The sequence below is a fragment of the Siphateles boraxobius genome, unplaced genomic scaffold, assembly GCF_051911475.1.
Source record: "Siphateles boraxobius isolate OS27281-9 unplaced genomic scaffold, OSU_SipBor_1 11, whole genome shotgun sequence".
NCBI lineage: Eukaryota > Metazoa > Chordata > Actinopteri > Cypriniformes > Leuciscidae > Siphateles > Siphateles boraxobius.
The window spans coordinates 13,547,886-13,570,403 of record NW_027508711.1 but is presented as its reverse complement, the minus strand read 5'-3'; the positions used below and the strand labels follow the sequence as shown (position 1 = coordinate 13,570,403).

Genomic DNA, 22,518 nt, shown 5'->3' with positions numbered 1-22,518 from the left:
GATGTTTGTATTTTGTCTGATTAAGACATTTCGTATTTTGTAGGGATGGGCATTTCAAGCAAAAATAATATTTGACGATCGCTGGGAATTATTTGATTATTATTCAAAAAATGCACCTCTGCCCCCTCATGCTCACCGGTAACACGGCGTTCGCTCCGACATTAAATTTCTCTGTACTGTAGGCCTACATGTTGTAGCCATTAAAGAAAAGTTAGTTTCATATTTATGTTTAAATATTTTATTTTTTCCATTTCATATATGTTGATTATATGAAAAGTGAACAGCGTGAGTAGCCTAATCATAAGGTGCGCAATATCGAGACACATCATTTTGACCACTTCATTAAGTTTTGTTTTATATAAAGCCTTTCTTTAAAGTGAATTTCGTTTTGTATAAATTGTATCTTAATTTTAATCAATGTTATATCAACCAATTGCCTGGATTTAATAGATAAGAAGCAAATATAGCAGACAATAGCCATCAGGACACGGAGGCGCCGACGCGATATAACTTGCAACCCACGTGAACTGGAGCTTGTCTCATAAATGAACAGACACTCAGAAATATATCTAAGCTTGAAATGTCTACTTTTAAACAAAACAATTCAAAACGAAAAGAAACAAACAACTCTCTTATAATCCGTATGAAGTGCACTGTAAAACCCAATAAGTTAACTCAACTCAAACTGATTGAGGAAACTGATTGCTACAAACCGTTTAAGTTTAAAAACAAACACAATTGAGTATTGTGAACTTATATATATATTGAGTCATATTCACTCATAATTTAGTGTCGGTTTAGTCAATCATTTGAGTATAGGTAACTTAAAGATTTAAAGTTCACTCCATTAATTTAAACTAACTGGTTTGAGTTAATTTAATAAATTTAATCAAGTTTAAACAACTATATAGCTACTCAAATGGTTTTAGGAAACCGATTGCCGTGAATGATTTAAGTTAATTAAACTCAAATTAATAAAGTTAAATTAAGACAAGGGGGAAATATTAGTATAAAGAAATGATGAAAGAAAATGATGCAATGACAGTATTTATTGAAAAAATACTTTTCCACAAAAGGTCATCAGACATAAAACAGAAGTGTGCTGTTCAGTCAAAATAACATTAAAACAATTTTATTAAATATACACTTTAACCATTAGGGATAGTTCACCCAAAAATGAAAATTCTGTCAGTAATTACTCTCTCATGTTGTTCCAACCCCGTAAGAATTTTGTAATTACTGACAGAATTTTCATTTTTGGGTGAACTAACCCTTTAAGACTATAACAGACTGCTCAAACAGGGACATTTTAAAACTAAATCGGAGTGCAAAATCAGTCCAAATAACATTAAAACAATTTCATCACACATTTCCCATGAAATATTTAGGATCAACTATTAAAACTTTAAAGATAGCACAATTGGGAACTTTTAAAAAGTCAATCAGAAGTTCATTTTTAAGTGCAAGCAACTCCAGTCTGGCCTTCCCATCTTCGAGATTTAGCAGCACTTTCTGTATGAACTAAAAAAAAAACGCACAAAAAAAAACGCTCAGCTTCTTTGGGTAGCTTATGTGAAGGCCATAGAGTAGCCCAAAAATCAGCACCAGTGCACTAACCCAGGACTTTGCAGACATTACCACCTCATCTTCAAGGACAATCAGAAAATCCTGTGGGTTGAAAGGCAACTTTTCAACCTCTTCCTCGACAGCAATGATGGCAACTGCTGCCTTTTGCACCTGGTCAAGATCCTCTCTCTAAATGGATTGAAATAAATCTTTGTTAATGCATGTCTTTACAAATCTACAAAACAAACAGGCCATAGTCAGGGCAGACACCATAACTACATTTTCATGAATGACAACAAAGCCTGGAAAAATGGACATGCAGGCTGTTCAATTGACTAATATTTACAAAAATATAATACTGAACGCGCGCTGTGTGAACAAAAGCTGTAAATCAATGCCGTGTTGTAATGATGACGCTGAAGTGAAGTGAAAGCAGGCTAGTGAAACGGTACGTAATGCGCTAGTTTATGATCGAATCAGAGAAAAAAAATGCACAAGCGTGGTTTCTCCAGAGAGAAATCGCAGCTCATAACCAAAGTATATACGCTTCTGAGACATTACATGTCACATCGATGTCACGTGTCTTTACGGGATTTTTACGGGTTGTGTGTGAACGCACTCTCTGATTCTGGAAAATCACTGGCAGTGTGAATGAACCAAAATCAAACGAACCCGGGTCAAATCCCGGATCACTTTATCCGTGTATTTTCCGGAATCTCTGTGTGAAAGGGGCTTAGATGTATCAGCTAAATGTTCTAGAACAAAAGGAAAGTAAAGATATACAACCTATAGAACAGGCTATGAAAGGATTAGTTCACATTCAAATGAAAATTAGCCCATGATTTACTCACCCTCAAGCCATCCTAGTTGTATTTGACTTTCCTCTCTCAGATGAATTGAATCGGAGTTATATTACAAAATATCCTGGCTCTTCCAAGTTTTTTAATGGCAGTGGATTGCAACCAACAGATTGAAGCTCAAAAACGTGGATCCATCCGTCATAAACAAACTTCATGTGGCTCCGGGGTGGTTAATAAAGGCTTTCTGAAGCACCATGAGTTTAAGTAAAATATTAATATTTAACACGTTAGAAAGTAAAATTCTAGCTTCCAGTCTACTTACCCCTAAAGCACAACTTGTGACTTCAGAAGTAGCGTAGTGCATCATGGCGTAGCGAAAATATCAGCAGTACGTCGCATTTTTTGCAAGTTGCGGTTTAGAATTAAGTGGAATCCATATGTTCGTTTAGCCAGAAGCTAGTTATTTTACTTTATAAAGTTTAAATATTAATATTTTACTTACACAAACTCATCGTGCTTCAGAAAGCCTTTATTAACCACCCCGGAGCCGCGTGAAGTTAGTTTATGATGGATTGATCCACGTTTTTGAGCTTTAATCTGTTGGTTGCAATCCACTGCCATTATAAAACTTGGAAGAGCCAGGACATTCTGTAATATAACTTCAATTGTATTTGTCTGAAAGAAGAAAGTCATATAAACCTAAGATGGCTTGTGGGTGAGTAAATCATGGGCTAATTTTCATTTGAAAGTGAACTACTCCTTTAAAATTAACATCTATCACAGCCTTATTTTTTTTATTTAGAAATCAAATTTAATGTGGAATAAATTTAAGTTTCTGTCAGTGAAATGTGACCCAATTCTGATTTTTTTACTCATATGTGACACAGATCGGATCTGTTCTATGACCGTGTAAACAGGAAAAAAAATTGCATGCTTTCGGATATTTCGAAATCGGTTTCAGGCCTTGTTCATATGTGGAAATAAATCAGATATGTGCCAATGCGACTGTCTTGTAAACAGGCAGATCGGATTTTCTGAGGCATTAGGCAACGTCTCCGCTGTCACGGTTGGTAAATCCTATGTCTGGTCCTTGTCTCGTGGTTCTGTTATTGTATGTGTGTGTGCTGATTAGAGGGGCGTGCCGCTCATCAGCGCTCGTCAGCAATCACCCATCACCAGCTGCAGTCTATCATTCATGTGTATATATTCTCATCAACTTCTCATCTCCTTTGTCAGATCGTTGTTTGTGGTTCCGGGTGTGTGTGTTCCCAGTCTCGTTCAGTCGTGTGCTTCTCTTGTTCCGGTTCTTGTTCGTTGGATGTTGGATTACTGTTCGTCGTTGGATTTTCACCACCACTACCACTGCACCCTGCACTGTCATCTGACCATCGGAGTCCCTGCGCTACTAACTTGTTTGCCTGGACTTTGGACTGCCTTACTATTTCATCATTTAAATAAAAAGAGTTAACTGCAATTGCTTCCGTTTGATCACTCATGACAGAACGATCTGACCAAAGCATTGAAGCAGCGGGAAACTCCTCGAGCTCACTGGATGATTTTGTGAGTAGCAGTATTCAACGAATGGACACTCAAGAAAATAATCTCCACGATACTGCTCGCGTTGTCCAGGCGTTAGTGGCGCAGGTGTCCGGGCTCACCCAACAGCTTCAACATCTTCGTGTTCCCACCATGCCACCCACGCTGATTCCCCCATCACCACCAGCGGACCCATCCCAGTCAGAGCCTCGTCTTCCGGTCCCCGAGCGTTACTCAGGTGAAGCAAAATTCTGTCGAGCACTTTTAACCAGATGTGCTATGCATTTCTCCCTGCAACCCAAGACGTTTCACGAGGAACAGACCAAGGTGGCATTCGTGCTGACGCTTCTGACTGGGAAAGCGGCGCTATGGGGAACAGCGGTGTGGGAGAACCAAGACGAATGCTGTTCCTCGTTCCAGAGGCTCTCCGAAGAGATGCGGCGAGTCTTTGACCGGGCCGCGTCAGGAAGAGAGGCTGCCAGGGTACTGGCGGAACTTCGCCAAGGAGAGAGGTACGTATCTGACTTTTCCATTGAATTCCGAACCCTGGCAGCCGAGAGCCGATGGAACGAGGAGGCGCAGTGGGACATGTTCCTGCATGGGCTGGCTGACCGCGTCCAGAAGGAGATCTACGCCCTGGACCTGCCCACCGGACTTAACGATCTCATCGCGCTGGCTTTGAGATTGGATGAATGGCTGTCTCGAGTCAGCAAACGTTTTCACCATGATCGTTTTCCTGGAGGGATCGAGGGGCAGCATCCAGGAGGCGAGGGCGCGTTCAGCCCCATCCACGATCACGAGCCCATGCAGGTGGCTCGAGCCCGGCTTTCCCGGGAGGAGAAGGAGAGCCGGAGATCCCTGGGCCTTTGTCTATACTGTGGTGGAGCGTGACATTTCGCTTTCAATTGTCTGTTAAAAGGGCCCAGCCCGGCAGTAAATATGAGGCTACTGTCGGGTGGGATCTCTGCCGAGAAGACCTCATCGACATCTACCTTCCTCCCGGTAAGGCTCCGATGGTCAACAAACCTCCACGATTGTCGGGCACTACTGGACTCAGGGGCAGAGGGTAATTTCATGGACCATTCATTTGCACTAAGATTTCAAATTCCCCTCAAACCCCTTTCACACCCGATCGACGTTCACGCCCTCAATGGACAAAGACTCCCCACGATTTCACTGATCACCGAAGACATCACACTTATCACATCCGGCAATCATTCTGAGACTATTTCCTTTTACATTCTGGACACTCCACTAGCACCCATCGTTCTTGGTCACCCATGGCTCACCCGTCACAACCCCAAAATAGACTGGCAAATCAAAACGGTGGCATCATGGAGCAGTTTTTGTCATAAGTCTTGTCTTGTGTCTGCCTGTCCGTCTGTTCCTGTTCATGTGTTACAGGAGGAGACAGTGGATTTATCAAACGTGCCCACGGAGTATCGGGATCTGAAGGAGGTGTTCAGTAAGTCTCGGGCTGATTCTCTTCCTCCGCATCGTCCCTATGACTGTGCTATAGACTTACTGCCAGGTACGTCTCCGCCTAAGGGCAAGTTATATTCACTCTCTGTCCCAGAGAGAGAGGTCATGGAGAAATACATTTCTGATTCTCTAGCAACAGGATTCATCCGCCCTTCCTCTTCTCCAGCGGGGGCGGGGTTCTTTTTTGTGGGGAAGAAAGATGGATCGTTGCGACCTTGTATTGATTACCGGGGGTTGAACAACATCACGGTAAAGAATACTTATCCTTTGCCGTTGATGTCTTCAGCTTTCGAGAGGTTGCAAGGAGCATCTATCTTCACAAAACTGGACTTAAGGAATGCTTATCATTTGGTCCGCATCAGGGAGGGGGATGAATGGAAGACCGCTTTTAACACCCCTAGGGGGCACTTTGAATATTTGGTTATGCCGTTCGGCCTTTCCAACTCCCCAGCGGTCTTCCAAGCACTTCTCAATGACGTGTTGCGAGACATGATCGATCAGTTCATTTATGTCTACCTGGATGATATATTGATTTTTTCTTCGTCTCTCCAGGAACACGTGCAACACGTTCGACAAGTGCTTCAGAGGTTGCTAAAGAATGGGCTTTTTGTCAAGGCGGAGAAATGAGTTTTTCATGCACAGTCTGTTCCTTTTCTAGGTCACATCATCTCGGTTGAGGGAATGCGCATGGATCCTGACAAGGTTAAGGCTGTGGTGAATTGGCCAAGTCCAGATTCCCGTAAGGCCCTACTGAGATTTCTGGGGTTCGCCAATTTTTACCGGCGTTTTATTCGCAATTTCAGCCGACTAGCCGCGCCTCTGACCGCCTTGACCTCCCCCAGAACGACGTTCAGGTGGTCAGACGCAGCAGAAGCTGCGTTTGCCAAACTGAAGGGTTGCTTCGTTTCAGCCCCCATCCTGATAACCCCTGATCCATCACGTCAGTTCATGGTGGAGGTTGACGCCTCAGAGATGGGGGTAGGTGCAGTGTTATCCCAGCGCTCTCCTTCAGACGACAAGATGCACCCTTGCGCGTTTTTTTTCGCATCGTTTATCCCCTGCCGAAAGCAATTATGACATTGGCAATAGAGAGTTGTTGGCGGTCAAGTTAGCTTTGGAGGAGTGGCGCCATTGGTTAGAAGGGTCAGGGGTACCTTTTATCGTCTGGACCGACCACAAGAATCTGGAATACATTCGTACTGCTAAAAGACTTAATTCCAGGCAGGCTCGGTGGGCTCTTTTTTTCGGTCGTTTTGACTTTACTCTCTCGTACCGCCCGGGTTCCAAGAACATCAAACCCGATTCTTTATCGCGCATTTTTGACCGTTCCGATCGCCCGTCTACTCCCGAGTGCATTTTACCAGAGAATCTATTCATCTCTACACTCACATGGGAGGTCGAATCGAAGGTCAAGAAGGCCTTAGAAGGGGTAACGCCTCCGACCCGTTGCCCACCGAACCATTTGTTTGTGCCGGAGAGTTTACGGTCCAGCGTCATTCAGTGGGGTCATTGTTCCAATGTGGCTTGTCATCCAGGAGTCAATCGTACCATGTTTTTGGTTAAGCAACGATTCTGGTGGCCTCTCATGGCTCGTGACGTTCGCAGTTTTGTATTGGCTTGCTCAGTTTGTGCCACGGGTAAGACTTCCAATCAACCTCCAGATGGGTTACTCCAACCGCTGCCGGTGCCTTCGAGACCCTGGTCCCATATCGCTTCAGATTTTATCACCGCCCTCCCACCCTCCCAGGGTCACACGGTAGTTTTGACCGTGGTGGACCGGTTCTCGAAGGCAGCCCATTTCATTCCCTTGCCCAAATTACCTTCAGCCAAGGAGACAGCGTTGGTTGTCGTTGACCACGTCTTTCGGCTTCATGGTCTCCCGACAGACGTGGTTTCTGACAGAGGACCCCAATTTGTGTCCAAATTTTGGCGAGAGTTTTGTAAACTTCTGGGGGCGACTGTCAGTCTGTCCTCTGGGTTCCATCCCCAGAGCAATGGTCAAACTGAGCGAGCCAACCAAGATTTGGAGAGAACGTTGCGATGTTTAGTGTCCAAGAATCCTTCCTCCTGGAGTCAGCAATTGTCTATGGTGGAGTAAGCCCACAACACGTTGCCAGTGTCATCCACGGGCCTATCACCATTTGAGTGTAGTGTAGGTTACCAGCCACCAATTTTTCCTAGTCTGGAATCCGAAGTCGCGGTCCCCTCCGCCCACGCCTTCGTCCAGAGGTGTCACCGCACTTGGACTAGAGCCCGTGAGACTCTACTCCAAGTGGGGGCACGCACCAAGGCCAAAGCTGATCGCCACCGGCGGAGGCCTCCCGCATACGTCGTCGGTTCTAAAGTGTGGCATTCTACCAAGGACATTCCTCTCCGCTCCGTTTCAAATAAGCTCGCACCTAAATTTATTGGCCCGTTCTCTGTCACCAAAATCATTAGTCCGGTGACAGTCCGCCTTAATCTTCCTCCAGTGTACAGGAGGATTCATCCCGTCTTTCACGTTTCCAAAATTAAGCCCGTATTTTTTGCTCGTATTAATCCGCCTGTCCCGGTTCACCCCCCCGCCGCGTCTCGTAGATGGGGAACCTACTTATTCGGTCAATCGTGTTCTGGACTCGAGACGGAGGGGGCGCGGATTCCAGTACTTGGTGGACTGGGAAGGTTAAGGTCCGGAGGAGAGAAGTTGGGTACCGGCTAGAGACATCCTGGATCACTCCCTTATCGATGATTACAATCGGCAGGTAAGGGAGTCTGGGAACGCCAGGAGGCGTTCCTAGGGAAGGGGGTACTGTCACGGTTGGTAAATCCTATGTCTGCTCCTTGTCTCGTGGTTCTGTTATTGTATGTGTGTGTGCTGATTAGAGGGGCGTGCCGCTCATCAGCGCTCGTCAGCAATCACCCATCACCAGCTGCAGTCTATCATTCATGTGTATATATTCTCATCAACTTCTCATCTCCTTTGTCAGATCGTTGTTTGTGGTTCCCGGTGTGTGTGTTCCCAGTCTCGTTCAGTCGTGTGCTTCTCTTGTTCCGGTTCTTGTTCGTTGGATGTTGGATTACTGTTCGTCGTTGGATTTTCACCACCACTACCACTGCACCCTGCACTGTCATCTGACCATCGGAGTCCCTGCGCTACTAACTTGTTTGCCTGGACTTTGGACTGCCTTACTATTTCATCATTTAAATAAAAAGAGTTAACTGCAATTGCTTCCGTTTGATCACTCATGACATCCGCGGTTTAATGACGAGAGCAACCTCGAAGAACAACTGCAAAGGGACAGAATTTCGTTGGAGGTAAAATTGTATCTCAACAGTCATTAATCGGCTTTCGGTGAACATGTCAAACTAACAATCAAAGACTTCAGAATTGTGTCCTTTTTTTTCTTCAGATTTTAGCCTAGGATCAGAGTAATCTTTTAGGATTTGCTAAATTTGCTTCAGACAGCCAAATCTTTTTCTAAAATCGCAGTGCATCCAGCTTAAAACAACCTGAATGCTCAGATAGATTTTAAACTCATTTTAACTAAAAGCTTAAATTGTTGCAATATAATATTTCATACCTTGTGTCTCTTGAAAACATCTGCAGAGTCTTCTTTTAGATGAACTGGTAAACCTGCCAGAGCAATAGTTCGTCTGACGTGAATGTCATTCTTGTCCTTAAAGACAAAACACAAAACATAGCATAATTTAATTCACAATTAAACATCATGAGTTATGAAAATAATTAATCCATAAATGTTAAGAAAACTTTCAAACATTGCAACCTTAATTCCATGCAATAGTATTAGTAATTATGTGACTCTTCCATTTGAATTCAAGCTTCGGAAGGAATATGTATAGCTTTCTCTTTAGTTCGTAACTTACTGTGTAAATGAACGTCAGTCTCCTTTGTGTCAAATTATGCTAATTGTTCAGCATACGTTAGTTTATGCCGAACTGTGAAGAAGAAAAAAACGCACAAAATTGATTAATTTTCCCCTGATAAAACTGTAGTTTACTCATAGCATAATAAACAATACAGAATAGGTCAGCTTATAGTACCTTTTTCTTTAGTTTTTGCCGCGTGAAAGACGGCCTGTGGTTGTCTCCTCACGGACATCCATGCCCGAGGAACACGTTTGTCTATGCAAAATGTGAGTAAATACAAAAATATTATTTTTCCACTGACAAATCTGTGGTTTACTCACAGCATAACAAATAAAAGAATCGGTCAGCATGTATTGCCTATTTATTTAGTTTTTGCAGTGTGAATCTACACGGTCGGTGCTCGGTGGAGTATAACGTTTAATCAGTCTCCTCACTGAAAAATATTCAAAATTGCGCGGGACCAGGGGCGTGTCTAGAGGGGGGGTACGGGGGGGCACCGGCCCCCCCCTGGAATATGATTGGCCCCCCCTGGTGCCCCCCCAATCTCATTGGGTTAGATTTACTGTCAACCTGAAAATGCCCACCGCCATTGGACCAGAGTGCTGTCAATCATTGCCTGATTTGAGACTCGCGCGAAGCGCGTTGAGGGGAAGCACAGATGCACGTTTTTAAAACACGAGGAAAGAGACACCACGACGACACGTCAGTGTTTAACGGTATGTACACACTCAATTATATATTCTGAAATATCGCATCGTATGTTAGTATTTAGTCTGATACTTTCGTGTGTGACTGACCAAGCTATGTATTAAGTTAAATATTTTGAAATATCGCATCGTATGTTAGTAGTCTGATACTTTCATGTGTGTGACTGGCCAAGCTATTGCATGTAGGTTAGCTAGTAGATTAGCTAACGTAACTGTGGCAAACTACTGAATAGAATTGACTTTGTCAGTGTTATTCAGCAGCAATGCACACATTTGAACATTTTTCAAAATATTTTCTTTTGTGTTCAGCAAAAGAAAAACTCATACAGGTTTGAAATAACTTTAGGATGAGTAAATGATGAATTTTTTTTTAAAGTGAACTATTCCTTAAATGTTTTTTTGTTTATTTTAAGGCAGAATTTAGTGTAAAAAAAAAAAAGTTAAGAATGAAAAGAGGACAGAGTCAGACACAGCTACAGGACATCCAAGGTTTCTTTAAGAAGAAACCATGTCAGGGACAGTCAGATGCAGTGCAGTCCAGTGCAGGTCAGAGCCAGGATTCCACCAGGCAGGGCCAACAAATTAGCCAGCCTGAGAGGACCAGTGAGGGCTACGTCAGCAGCCACCTATCTGCAGCAACAGGTGAAAGTTAGAACATGAACATTTTATGCATTTTCTTATTTTTTGCACCTTTGCAGCCAGTTCACATGATACCACTTCATAGATAAATATTTAACATGGTATTTGATTTATGTTTTAGATCTACATGGTGATGAAAGCTCCCAAACCTCTTAGGGAGAAGAAGACCAGTCCTTTATCAGGCTTCGCACCAGAAGTGGTTCATATTCCAGAGGTGATAGTGACAGAAAGCACCAATCAGTCCTATCTGGATCAGAATTTGCTGTTCCTCTTGGACCTCAAGGTATATTGACAAATGTCATCTTCCAGTGTTTTTGGCCATTTTACTAGTATGAACATTGTTGATGTTGAAATGACAGGGACTAATCTTTGCTCAATTAATATGTCTATTTATTTAGATATTTCACAATCCAGAGCGGTTGGTCCTGTGCAGCCTAACTTAGCGATGTTTCCTAGAACACCGCAAGGAAAAAAAGTAGGGCATTTAATTCTACATGGTATAAAGAATATCCATGGATAGAATATTCACAAAGTCAGAACTCGGCCCATTGTTTTGTATGCAGACATTTTTCACTCCCTTCTGTCCCTCAATCTGCCTTCACTTCAAGCTCTGGTTTTGCAAACTGGAAAAAAGCATTATATAAGGACGGTGGTTTTGCAATGCATTCCAAATCAGAGCACCATGTAAATGCAATGTTGGCATGGTCTGACTACAAAAGGGGAGCTGAGAGCAACACATCTTTGTTGAAATCAATTAATAAAGACTACCAAAAAAGAGTAAAAGAGAATCGGGACTATATAAAAACTGTGGCAGATGTTCTCCTGCTTACTGCTACACAAAATATTCCCCAAAGAGGCCATCGTGAGTCAGAGGAGTCTGAGAATAGGGGGAACTTTCTGGCCATATTGGAGCAAATAGAAAAACGTGACCCAATAGTGAAGAAAAAACTGTCCAGCGGAAATGCTAAGTACACAAGTAATACCACACAAAAAGAAATCCTGGAGTGTTTGGCTGAGATGGTTCGACAAAATATCATCCAAGAAGTCAAAGAAAATGAGGCATTCAGTGTTCTAGTTGATGAAACTAAGGACATGAAAAAAAAAGAACAAATTTCTCTGGTCCTGAGATATTATTATAAGGGTGCAGTACATGAGAGTTTTTTACATTTTCAAAAAGCTGATAGCTTAAATGCTGAAGGGTTGACAGAGAAGATCATCAATTGTCTAGAGAGATATGGATTGGATTACAGAAGCAATCTTGTAGGCCAGGGATATGATGGAGCATCTGTAATGAGTGGAAAACATACAGGTGTTTCTGCACGCATAAAGGCAGTGGCAAAACATGCGTTCTATGTGCATTGCAATGCACATTGCCTGAACTTAGTTTTAGTTGATACTGTCAAGTCAGTACCTGAGGCTCATGTTTCTTTTCTTTACTAGAAAAACTATATGTCTTCATGTCAGGCTCATACATTCACCACAAATGGCTTGAAATTCAGAAAGAAATGTATGGAGGTCAGCCTAGAGAGCTTCAGAAGCTTAGCGACACAAGATGGGCATGCAGGTACTTTGCCTGCCGTAATATGATGAACCGGTTACCTGCAGTGCTGTGTGTCCTTGAAGATATTGCTGAAGAGAGAAGTGGGGACCGGTCTGTGGAGGCACGGGGTCTTCTTGCCCAAATTGACTTGCCTTTCATTGGGCTTCTAACGACATTCTGCAAAGTGCTGGGTGACACCAAGCTTCTATCTGATATGCTTCAGTCACCGTCACTAGACCTAGCGAGAGCTGTTGAGCTTATTGAAGCACTTCAGGACACATTTAAGAATTACAGAGAAGAATCATTTTGTGATGAGCTATGGAGAGACATCTTAAATACAGCTCAAAAGTGTAATATCAGCATTGAAAATGTGGAAAAAAGGCAACGTAAGACCAGTTCTAGACTACAAGGATCTGTAGTGACATCCACTGTTGGCGGGCATAGAAGTGACCAAGATGACAAAGATGGTTTTAGAAAGAACATCTTCTATCCAATCCTTGACTCTGTTATTGGGGAATTACAGAAACGTTTCTCCAAGCCCAACTGCAACATAATGAGAGGTGTTCAAGCACTCCATCCTAACAGCAACAGCTTTCTACAAGAGTCACCTTTTTTCTCATTCGCAGAGATCTACGAGTCAGACTTGGATGATCTGAAGCATGAGCTGCACCAAGCCAAAAGGATTTTGGAGAGGAAAAGGAAAGAAGGTATGCAAAGCCTCACCAGCATATTGGAGTTCACAGTGTTTCTGGAACCTTTCAAAGAGGTGTTCCATGAACTTTTTCGGTTATGCAAAATTGCCATCGCAATACCTGTAAGCACTGCTTCTTGTGAACGGAGTTTTTCCACCCTGAAACTGATCAAGAACCACCTACGAACAACCATGTCTGATGAGCGACTGAGTGACCTGGGAGTGCACAGTGTAGAGTCACGGAGAGCCAAGTCCCTGGATATGGATGAGTTTATTCGATTATTTGGTAGCCAGCACAAAAACCGCAGAATACAGCTGTTCTGAGATGGTGCAGTTAACCCACAGGAAAGGACGCATTTCATGCTGAGAATGTTTACACACACACACACACACACACACATTTTTGTGTTGAAAATAAAGCATGTTAAATTACTAATTAATGTCTGTGTGAATTTTTTTTTTTTTTTTTTTTTTTTATTGGAACAGAACTGTGTTGTCCAATCCATGCAAAATACAAAAATGTAATACCATCTATATTAGGGCACAGGGCATTGCAAAAGATTTTGGAAATCATGCTTAATATTTTCTAAAGTATTAATTTTCAGTTGAATTTTCTGATTGGCCCCCCCCTGACTGGTTCTTGGTCCCCCCTGTGCCCCCCCATTTATAAAATCCTGGAATCGCCCCTGCGCGGGACACGCTTGTCTATGCCAAAATGTGAGAAAACACACAAACATATAAATTACTTTTCCACTGACAAAACTGTCGTGTACTCACAGCACATTAACTAAGTTACTGCCGCTGATCCAAAAAATAAATATCTCTGCAATGTCGCAAATATGAGGTGATACAAATTACCCTAACTTAGCTATTCTGTCTTCTTAAGATGAAGAGTCACTACAATACAACGTTAAAACGTTTAAGAGTGCTATAAAAAGGATGAAGCAGTTTTTCGTGCTTAACTTACCTGTTAATTATCTTCATGCCGCCATCCTGATTTTGAGACTGAGTTCCGTTCCGTGAAGCTGTGGGGGATGGGCAGATTACGCCTGTTGAAATAAATGCGCGGGTTTTTCCGAGGGAGAACGCGGTGATGAGTAAAATCCAGATAAAATCCAAAGACACCACATGGAACTAAATGTAGGCTTTGAATGAAGCTGAAAACTTTAAAATTATTTATTTACTTGTTTTTCATTAGTTATGAAAAGTATAAAAGTATAGGCCTTATACAAAAGTTGTTTCTTGAAAAATATTATTTAAAATTAATAAGTAAACCCACCCACTGGTTTCTAATTTACTTTTCACATTATTTTTATTTTTAAACATTAACATAAACTAGATTAAATTAATTAAATTCAACTTAAATCTTTAGAGCTAAATAACAAATAGGTTATTCATAATTCATTCAGTTTAAGTTCTGAGTTAAGTTCTGAGTTTTTGAGTTAATATCACATTTTTTATTGAGTGAAATGAACTTTTTAAAAAAAATAAGTTAAATGAACTCATTTCGTTTAGTGACTTTCAGTGTTAGGTTTACAGTGTGCATTTATCTCTATAAGCACCTTCACCTACTGCGAAGGTGGCGAGTCAGCATCGTCACAAAAAACACTAGTTTATTAATAATTAAAATGTCTCCTTGCTATATTTGACACATTCATAATGATTAGGCTATTTGCCGGTTCTTTGTGGCAAGCTTTATGCATCTGCTAACTAATCGAATATCGTGACTCATTCCTATTTTGTACCAGGCCATTTATGGTTTTTCATATTGTTCAATAAAGTTCTTGGTTAAAAAGAACGAAAAAAAAGAAGCTACTGTTCCTAATATTAGGCCTATTGTAAACAGCTTGCAAGGTTAATGGGCAAGTCTTCTTCTCTGTTTTTAGTGTATCTGTGTCAGAAATACAGTGCCTCATACAGATCTGGCATGTATACTACATCGGTTTCAGTCGGTTTCAGTGGTTTCGTTTGTACGCAGATATTTCTTGAGACGGCGCCGTGTTTACGGAGTTTTTTTTTTGAACGAGGAAAAAAAAGATCGGATAGGGAAAGCTTTGGCTTCGTGTGGACGTGGCCTTATACTGTTCTCTTCAAAGCTATTTCTTGTAAATTGTTGTTTGAACAACAGGAACAAAAGGAACTTTATGGCTACCCTTAAGATCTTCTAACCCCAGGGGTTTTCTCAGCTCTGAGAACAGAGCCCAACCATCTTCTGATTGTCTTTACTCATGCCTTCACAGCTGTATAAACATAATAATAGAAAACAAGGTTCTTTGTTCTCGTACTCAGGAATACAGAGATCATATGGTATTTCAATGCAATGTCCATTATTAATCAGTCAATATTAAAATTTCCACTACATCTGTGGATGAGAATCTGAAAGAAAAAGGACTGGTAGGACATTGTCGTGCTCCACTTCACAAGACGCTGAGTGAAAGGAGAATTTTAGAATTATGGGACAAATATGACACTTTATTCAATGTTCCTTCTGCGCGTCATAGGCTACGCTGTCCTTTCAGTTCTACCAGAAAGACTCGGGAGATATAATGATGTAACAAAGCATTAATTTATTGACAGCCCAGCAAGCGATTATTTATAAAGTACTTTGGCGTAGGACCCGTCCGTAGTTCATAATCCAAAGGTAGCGGATCTGCAAGAAAGGGGAGGTATGGACAGGACTATGGAAGTAAAATAATGCCAAATGTTTTTGAAACAAAAAGCCTGTTGAATTGTACTGCTTGAAAAAAAATATGCATTGCATTAACCCTGCTTGTATTTTAATGCATTGTATTTGTAGGGTTTGCATTTTTATGGGCAGAAATTTAGCATGGTTGAATATTTAAGCTGTGAATATTTAAATTCAAAACATTTCAAACACATTTTCATAGTAAAATTTCAATAATCCATATTCACCTTTCATATTTCACTTTCAAAATATTAAATATACATATTAAATATCAAATATAAAAATACAAACTATAATATTCAACAGGCGGTTTTCGGTCCATTTTATTTCGCTTTGCAAATTCACTTCCACAAATTTAGTGGTTCAAATTCGACAGTAAATTCAACGTTGACATCCAGGAACTGCAGGAAACGCAGTAGATTACCGAGCATAATCTCCATCTGCTGTTAGTCGACCTCACCACCAGGGGGTGCAAGCGCGTGTTGTTGAGGAAGCCCGAGCAATTTAAAAAAAAAAAATTCTGTAACTGCATGCTTTGGATTTTGTTATCTATTTTTTGATTTAGTGTCTTATCAATGATCTGTAGTGTTTGTAATATTGACTCGCTGTGTGTATGATCTGAAAGCATTGTTTGATTTTGAGCTCAGATAAAATGGTTTTGGATGTGATGCACTTATGTTTAAAAATGCTAAACACATGCATACAAAACACAACTACAACACAGTTATCATCGTTTACACATAACGACTCAAAATTGTTCACAATTATTTCTAATGATGAGACCAAACCAACTGTACATGATACAAATCAGTCCAAAGTCCAAAATTGTCTCAAAATGTTCCACTGAATGTTGATACCAACAATGGATGGAAACAATACAAGAGGGAGAGGAGGAAGAGTATGTGTACAAGGAGGAAGAGGAGGAGGATGAGAAAGAGCAAGGTGTGGAGAATGTTGTCAAGGTTGGATCTGCTTTATGGTTTTTCCCTTTGCCTGCATAGATGACATTGTCAGAGTTGCCAACTTTTGAGTTTTGCTTGGAGTGAGATTTGTTGACGGGGGGGTTGTAGGCTACTGTATCATGTGCTGTTTGAACTGACGCGCTACAGCGATCTGTCACATTTAAAAGCGCCAAAATGTTGGACAGAATCTGACAGCTGAGAATGTGTTCCATATCAAAAGTAAGCTTCTCTGTCTGTCGGTGTCAGTGTCCTCTTTGTCCGCGATTTTTCGCTGCGTGACAAAATGCAGTGGTCCAATCAGTAGTTAAGAGCCTGAACTTGCTTAGTAATTTGGAAATTAGTGCACATGAGTGAAAAAAAAAATACAGCACAGAAGAATGTCTAATTTAGCGTGAGATTTCTTTGTTGAGCGTGAGACCGTGAGATTAAGGTTTTGAGAAAGTGAGCAATGGTTTCAATAAATGTGTTTTAGCATTTCAGAAAAATTGTAATAATAGCTGCATCAGAAAACTTAGACTTGTTGCCTCGCTGCCTTATTAGGCAGCATTGGTGCACAAAGGTATCTCCAGAAACTGATTTTAGACAGACTTCTGAGGCAGCGTAACAGTTAAAAGGCCACCTGAAATCAAAAATTTATTTTTTTAGTATGAATATGTTAGGCTTAAGGCTATGTACATAGGCGCCGATTTATGTTCTCCTCCGTGGGTGCTCATGGGCGCAAGCCCTTTAAAAAAAAAAAAAAAGTAACGTTAGGCCTAGTCAAAAAATGTTTGCATTTCAAAACCGAACGAGAAGCGTATGGAATTACTTTTGTGCCAATAATAATGAAAGTAACTTTTCAAGAAACTAATGAAAATATAAATTCAAACTGAAAAAAAATATCTTTGAAACTGAAAAAGAATAAATCGCGGGCACATTTTTTTACTTCGTTCTTAATACACGGCATGTTTTGCTAACTATTTCTCATATTTCGTTCGCTGATCTGAACTTACAAATGCGCTTCCAGAAATTTCAGTTACGCTTCTGAAGTTTTCGTTTACGCTCCCTGAGTTTTCGTTCGCAGTTCTGACACATATCTCTCGTGGGGGCGGGGCTAGTAGCAGTGTGTTCTCATTGGCTTCTGAGTTTTTGATTGACAGCTTCGTGACCTGGAAGTGAAGACGTCAGTGTTGTGTTTACATGTTTGAATGTGAGCGTCTGTAAGCGCAGTTCCCTTATCGAGTCGGTCTCTCGACATTACGAATGGGGAAATCCATTTTCCTCGAATCATGAAGTCTGATAGAATAACTCTTTTGCTTGCAAATAGCCAATGGCGGTCCCGCCACCACCTGATTGGCTGACACTGCTCAATATAGGTGACGGCGGGCGCCAGAAACCTCAGAATCTTTTTTCTTCACTCGAGTCTGTTTTCACCGTTGATGTACGCATTCAGAGCGGAGTATATTAAGGAGTTTTAATTCCCCTCTCGCGTTCCGGTGGATTATATTATGTCACTTTGTCGCCCGTGTGGTGGACCCATTGAATCCCCGGACGCACACAACTTGTGTGCTGTGCCTGGGTCGGGACCACGCAGAGGCGGCACTCGAGGGATCGGGATGTCCCGCCTGTGAGGAGCTTCCCATCAGATCCTTCGTGCAAGGCTGGCCGTTGCACGTAGCGACGACCTAGTGTCTCCTGCCTCTCCCCAGTCTGCCGCCGTCGAGCCGCGGACCGGGAGACGGCAGAGATCTCCATTCGCGGGTTCTGATGGCCATTCTCACTGAGGCGGTGGCAGATATGGTGCTGGAGTGGACAGCGCCCAAGGAGCTGCCGTCGGAAAGGTGGCCTCGGCGCGGGCCGTAAAGCTGAAGCGAGAGGCAGTTCAGGAAGTCGCTAAAAAAAAAAAAAAAAAAAAAAAAAAAAACAACGCTCCTGATGTGCGTGTCAGGGAGGAAAGAGCGCGGGACGTGTTCGTCGGACCGGTGCGAAGAGGGCGTGTTCCCGCCCAGAGTTCGACGAGAATGTGTTGTTTCTGAAACCGCTGTGTTCTGTTTCAATAACAAGGTACATTACATGTCTCAGCAAAAGAGCTTCTCTCCCCAACATTATTACCCGCCTCATAGACGGGAGACGCATCGCAGAGCGGAAGCTCGGGGAAACCCGAGGAGATGGCTATCTATGTCCCCGTGCATGATGCCGCGGACGAGCTATACCATTTCATATAGCAGTCAATGCTTTCCCGGTGGGTGGCGCCCAGCCCCCGCCGCAGCATTCATTGCCCTGTATGGCGATTCTGATTACTACACAGTGTGTATTCACAGTTGTTGCGCGATGCAACTGACGCTGTGTTACGTACACACCACACTGTTATGTGTAAGGATTTATGCCATTATATATTGCCCTGTGTCCTTCAGTGCAATGGCTATTCTGACTACTGCAAGTACGTGTTCACAGTTGGTGCGCGATGCAACTGACGCTGTGTTACGTACACACCACACTGTTATGTGTAAGGATTTATGCCATTATATATTGCCCTGTGTCCTTCAGTGCAATGGCTATTCTGATTACTGCAAGTACGTGTTCACAGTTGTTGTGCGATGCAACCGACGCTGTGTTGCGTACTCACTACACACTGTTATGTGTAAGGATTTATGCCATTATATATTGCCCTGTGTCCTTCAGTGCAATGGCTATTCTGATTACTACACCGTAAGTATTCACAGTTGTTGCGCGATGTAACTGACGCTGCGTTACGTACTCACTACACACTGTTGTGTAATGATTTATACCATATATTGCCCTGTGTCCTTCAGTGCAATGGCTATTCTGGTTACTACGCAGTACGTATTCACAGTTGTTGCGCGATGCAACTGACACTGTGTTTATGTACACACTACACACTATATGAATTTGCCGTTGTATATTGCCCTGTATCCTTCAGTGCAATGGCTATTCTGGTTACTACGCAGTACGTATTCACAGTTGTTGCGCGATGCAACTGACACTGTGTTTATGTACACACTGCACACTATATGAATTTGCCGTTGTATATTGCCCTGTATCCTTCAGTGCAATGGCTATTCTGGTTACTACGCAGTACGTATTCACAGTTGTTGCGCGATGCAACTGACACTGTGTTTATGTACACACTGCACACTATATGAATTTGCCGTTGTATATTGCCCTGTATCCTTCAGTGCAATGGCTATTCTGGTTACTACGCAGTACGTATTCACAGTTGTTGCGCGATGCAACTGACACTGTGTTTATGTACACTCTGCACACTATATGAATTTGCCGTTGTATATTGCCCTGTATCCTTCAGTGCAATGACTATTCTAGTTACTACGCAGTACGTATTCACAGTTGTTGCGCGATGCAACTGACACTGTGTTTATGTACACACTGCACACTATATGAATTTGCCGTTGTATATTGCCCTGTATCCTTCAGTGGAATGGCTATTCTGATTACTACGCAGTACGTATTCACAGTTGTCGTGCGATGCAACTGACGCTGTACACACTGCACACTGATATGTTTAATGATTTATGCCTTATATATTGCCCTGTGTCATTCAGTGCAAATGGCTATTCTGATTATTACGTATTCACAGTTCATGCGCGATGCATCTGACGCTGTGTTACGTACACACCGCACTCTGTTATGTGTAATGTTTTATGCCATTATATATTGCCCTGTGTCATTCAGTGCAAATTGCTATCCTGATTACTACGCAGTGCGTATTCATAGTTGTCGTGCGATGCAACTAACGCTGTGTTTGTACACACTACACACTGATATGTGTTATGATTTATGCCTTATATATTGCCCTGTGTCATTCAGTGCAAATGGCTATTCTGATTACTACGTATTCATAGTTGTCGTGCGATGCAACGGACGCTGTGTTTGTGCGCACCGCACTCTGTTATGTGTAATGATTTATGCCATTATATATTGCCCTGTGTCATTCAGTGCAAATGGCTATCCTGATTACTACGCAGTGCGTATTCATAGTTGTCGTGCGATGCAACTAACGCTGTGTTTGTGCACACTACACACTGATATGTGTTATGATCTATGCCGTCATATTTTGCCCTATCCTTCAGTGCAAATGGCTATTCTGATCACTACGTATTCACAATTGTTGTACGATGCAACTGACGCTGTGTACACACAACGCACTGATATGTGTAACTATTACGCCGCTATATATTGCCCTGTATCCTTCAGTGCAACTGGCTACTCTTTTACTGTGTAGTCACAGTTGTTGCGCGATGCCACAGACGCTGTGTTATGTACATTGATATGTGTCTATGATTTATGCCGTTATATGTTGCCCTGTATCCTCAGTGCAGCCGGCTATTCCGATTGACTACGTATTCACAGTCGATGTCGCTATGCCTCTGACGCTGTGTTTTTTTGTACACAAAAATGTAACTATGCTTGTGCATAGTCTCAGTCGTCGCTACGGCGACTTGCATTGCATCTGTGTAGATATTGAAGAGTTATGCTGCCCTTCAATGTAATGGACCATTGTGTACCCATATTCATGCAGTTTCGGTCGCTTCAGCAACTTGAGCTGCATTATACACACAGATGTTTAAAATGTGCACACTGATGTGTTATGCTGTTATGTTGCCCTCTATCATTCAGTGCAACAACCAGCTATCCTATCTAACTGCATATTCAGTTTGTCGCTACAGCGACTACACTGCACTTATGTACGTATAAGGACGTGTGTTGCTATTTTGTTGCTCTGTTTCTTTCAGTGCAAAACTAGCTATCTTAATCTACTGTGCATACTCACAGTTTCTGAATGTATGTACGTACACGGATGTGCAATTTACCATGTGTTATGCTGTAATGCTGCCCCGTTTCCGTGCAGCTAGCCATCCTGATCGAACTGTACATCTCAGTTTCTGTCTCTACGCAGTTCTGTCGCTACGGCGACTTATGCTGCGTTATGTACATGCATGGATGCGCTACAGCGACTGATGCTGTTACGTACATGTGCTATGCTGTTATGTTGCCCCGTTTCCTTCAGTACAACTGGCTATTCTGTGCTAACTCGTCTACTCACAGTTGTAGCTACGGCTATCTGTCGAAACGGAGGATATCTCACTGGATAGTGGAGGCTGTGCACTGGCTGGCTTATGCTTCATGGGAAGCCGTTTCCCTATAGGGGTGCACGCCCACTCCACTAGGAGTTTGGCGTCATCATGGGCGTGGGCGAAAGGCATGTCTATTCAAGACATTTGTTTTGCGGCAGGTTGGTCGTCTCGTAATACCTTCGCGAGATTCTATAACTTGAATATCCCTTCATTCGCACCACATGTCTGTCAGTGCAGGGAGAGAAAGCTGAGCTGTCGTTGGACTAGGCTAGACTGCCCCGATGGCGCGCGCTCTAGCCACGGTTCGACTAGTCGTCAGACGGTGCGAGTTATTATTAGCATAGCTATCATGTTCACTATATTGTGCCCTTTGTTATGTCCGCATTCATAGCCGGCAGTATTTTCCTAAGCACCAATCACTTGCTGCAATCTCCCTCCATTCAGTTCAGCGTGCTTAGCTTGATGGGAGGGGCCTTCGTTGGTGCAGATGCCGAGTTGGCTCGGTGCCAATAGATGTTTCAGCCAGGTCCGGTGTCTGTTCCTGAGAGCTGGGCGGGGTTTCTCCCACACGGCGGGGGTTTTATTGTTCCCCATTCGTAATGTCGAGAGACCGACTCGATAAGGGAACGTCTCTGGTTACTCACGTAACCGTAGTTCCCTGAGAGGAGGGAACGAGACATTACGTAACCTGCCGTGTGGGAGGGACTCTCAGTCTCCTTACTCTCGTTCAGCTAAGATTCTGAGGTTTCTGGCGCCCGCCGTCACCTATATTGAGCAGTGTCAGCCAATCAGGTGGTGGCGGGACCGCCATTGGCTATTTGCAAGCAAAAGAGTTATTCTATCAGACTTCATGATTCGAGGAAAATGGATTTCCCCATTCGTAATGTCTCGTTCCCTCCTCTCAGGGAACTACGGTTACGTGAGTAACCAGAGACGCTTTCTATTTCAT

At 42.6% G+C, this 22,518-nt stretch overlaps 1 protein-coding gene and 1 long non-coding RNA gene across 5 annotated transcripts in view; one reads left to right on the top strand and one right to left on the bottom strand.

The window, feature by feature from the left end:
- Window positions 1-1,201: 1,201 nt before the first annotated feature.
- LOC143703363 (uncharacterized) overlaps window positions 1,202-22,518 on the bottom strand; it is a 276,206-nt gene continuing 254,889 nt past the window's right edge. For 2 of the 4 annotated variants that reach the window (XR_013190978.1, XR_013190972.1), the window contains exons 2-6: window positions 9,426-9,506; window positions 9,149-9,320; window positions 8,945-9,040; window positions 1,618-1,755; window positions 1,202-1,521 (exon numbers count right to left, since the gene is read on the bottom strand). This is a non-coding gene — a long non-coding RNA (uncharacterized LOC143703363). Of the gene's footprint in view, window positions 1,522-1,617; window positions 1,756-8,944; window positions 9,041-9,148; window positions 9,321-9,425; window positions 9,703-22,518 lie in introns of those variants that run through there. The other 2 variants (XR_013190984.1, XR_013190966.1) reach the window with 2 other exon arrangements.
- Window positions 10,719-13,264, top strand: LOC143703088 (zinc finger MYM-type protein 1-like). The gene is made up of 2 exons (XM_077197233.1): window positions 10,719-10,880; window positions 10,996-13,264. Exon 2 carries the CDS (start codon window positions 12,055-12,057, stop codon window positions 13,150-13,152), a length of 1,098 nt encoding a protein of 365 aa, XP_077053348.1. The 5' UTR covers window positions 10,719-10,880; window positions 10,996-12,054; the 3' UTR covers window positions 13,153-13,264.

What these genes read in the sequence shown, in the direction of transcription:
- LOC143703088 (XM_077197233.1), top strand. Translation starts at nt 12,055, where the DNA reads ATGTCAGGCTCATACATTCACCACAAATGGCTTGAAATTCAGAAAGAA.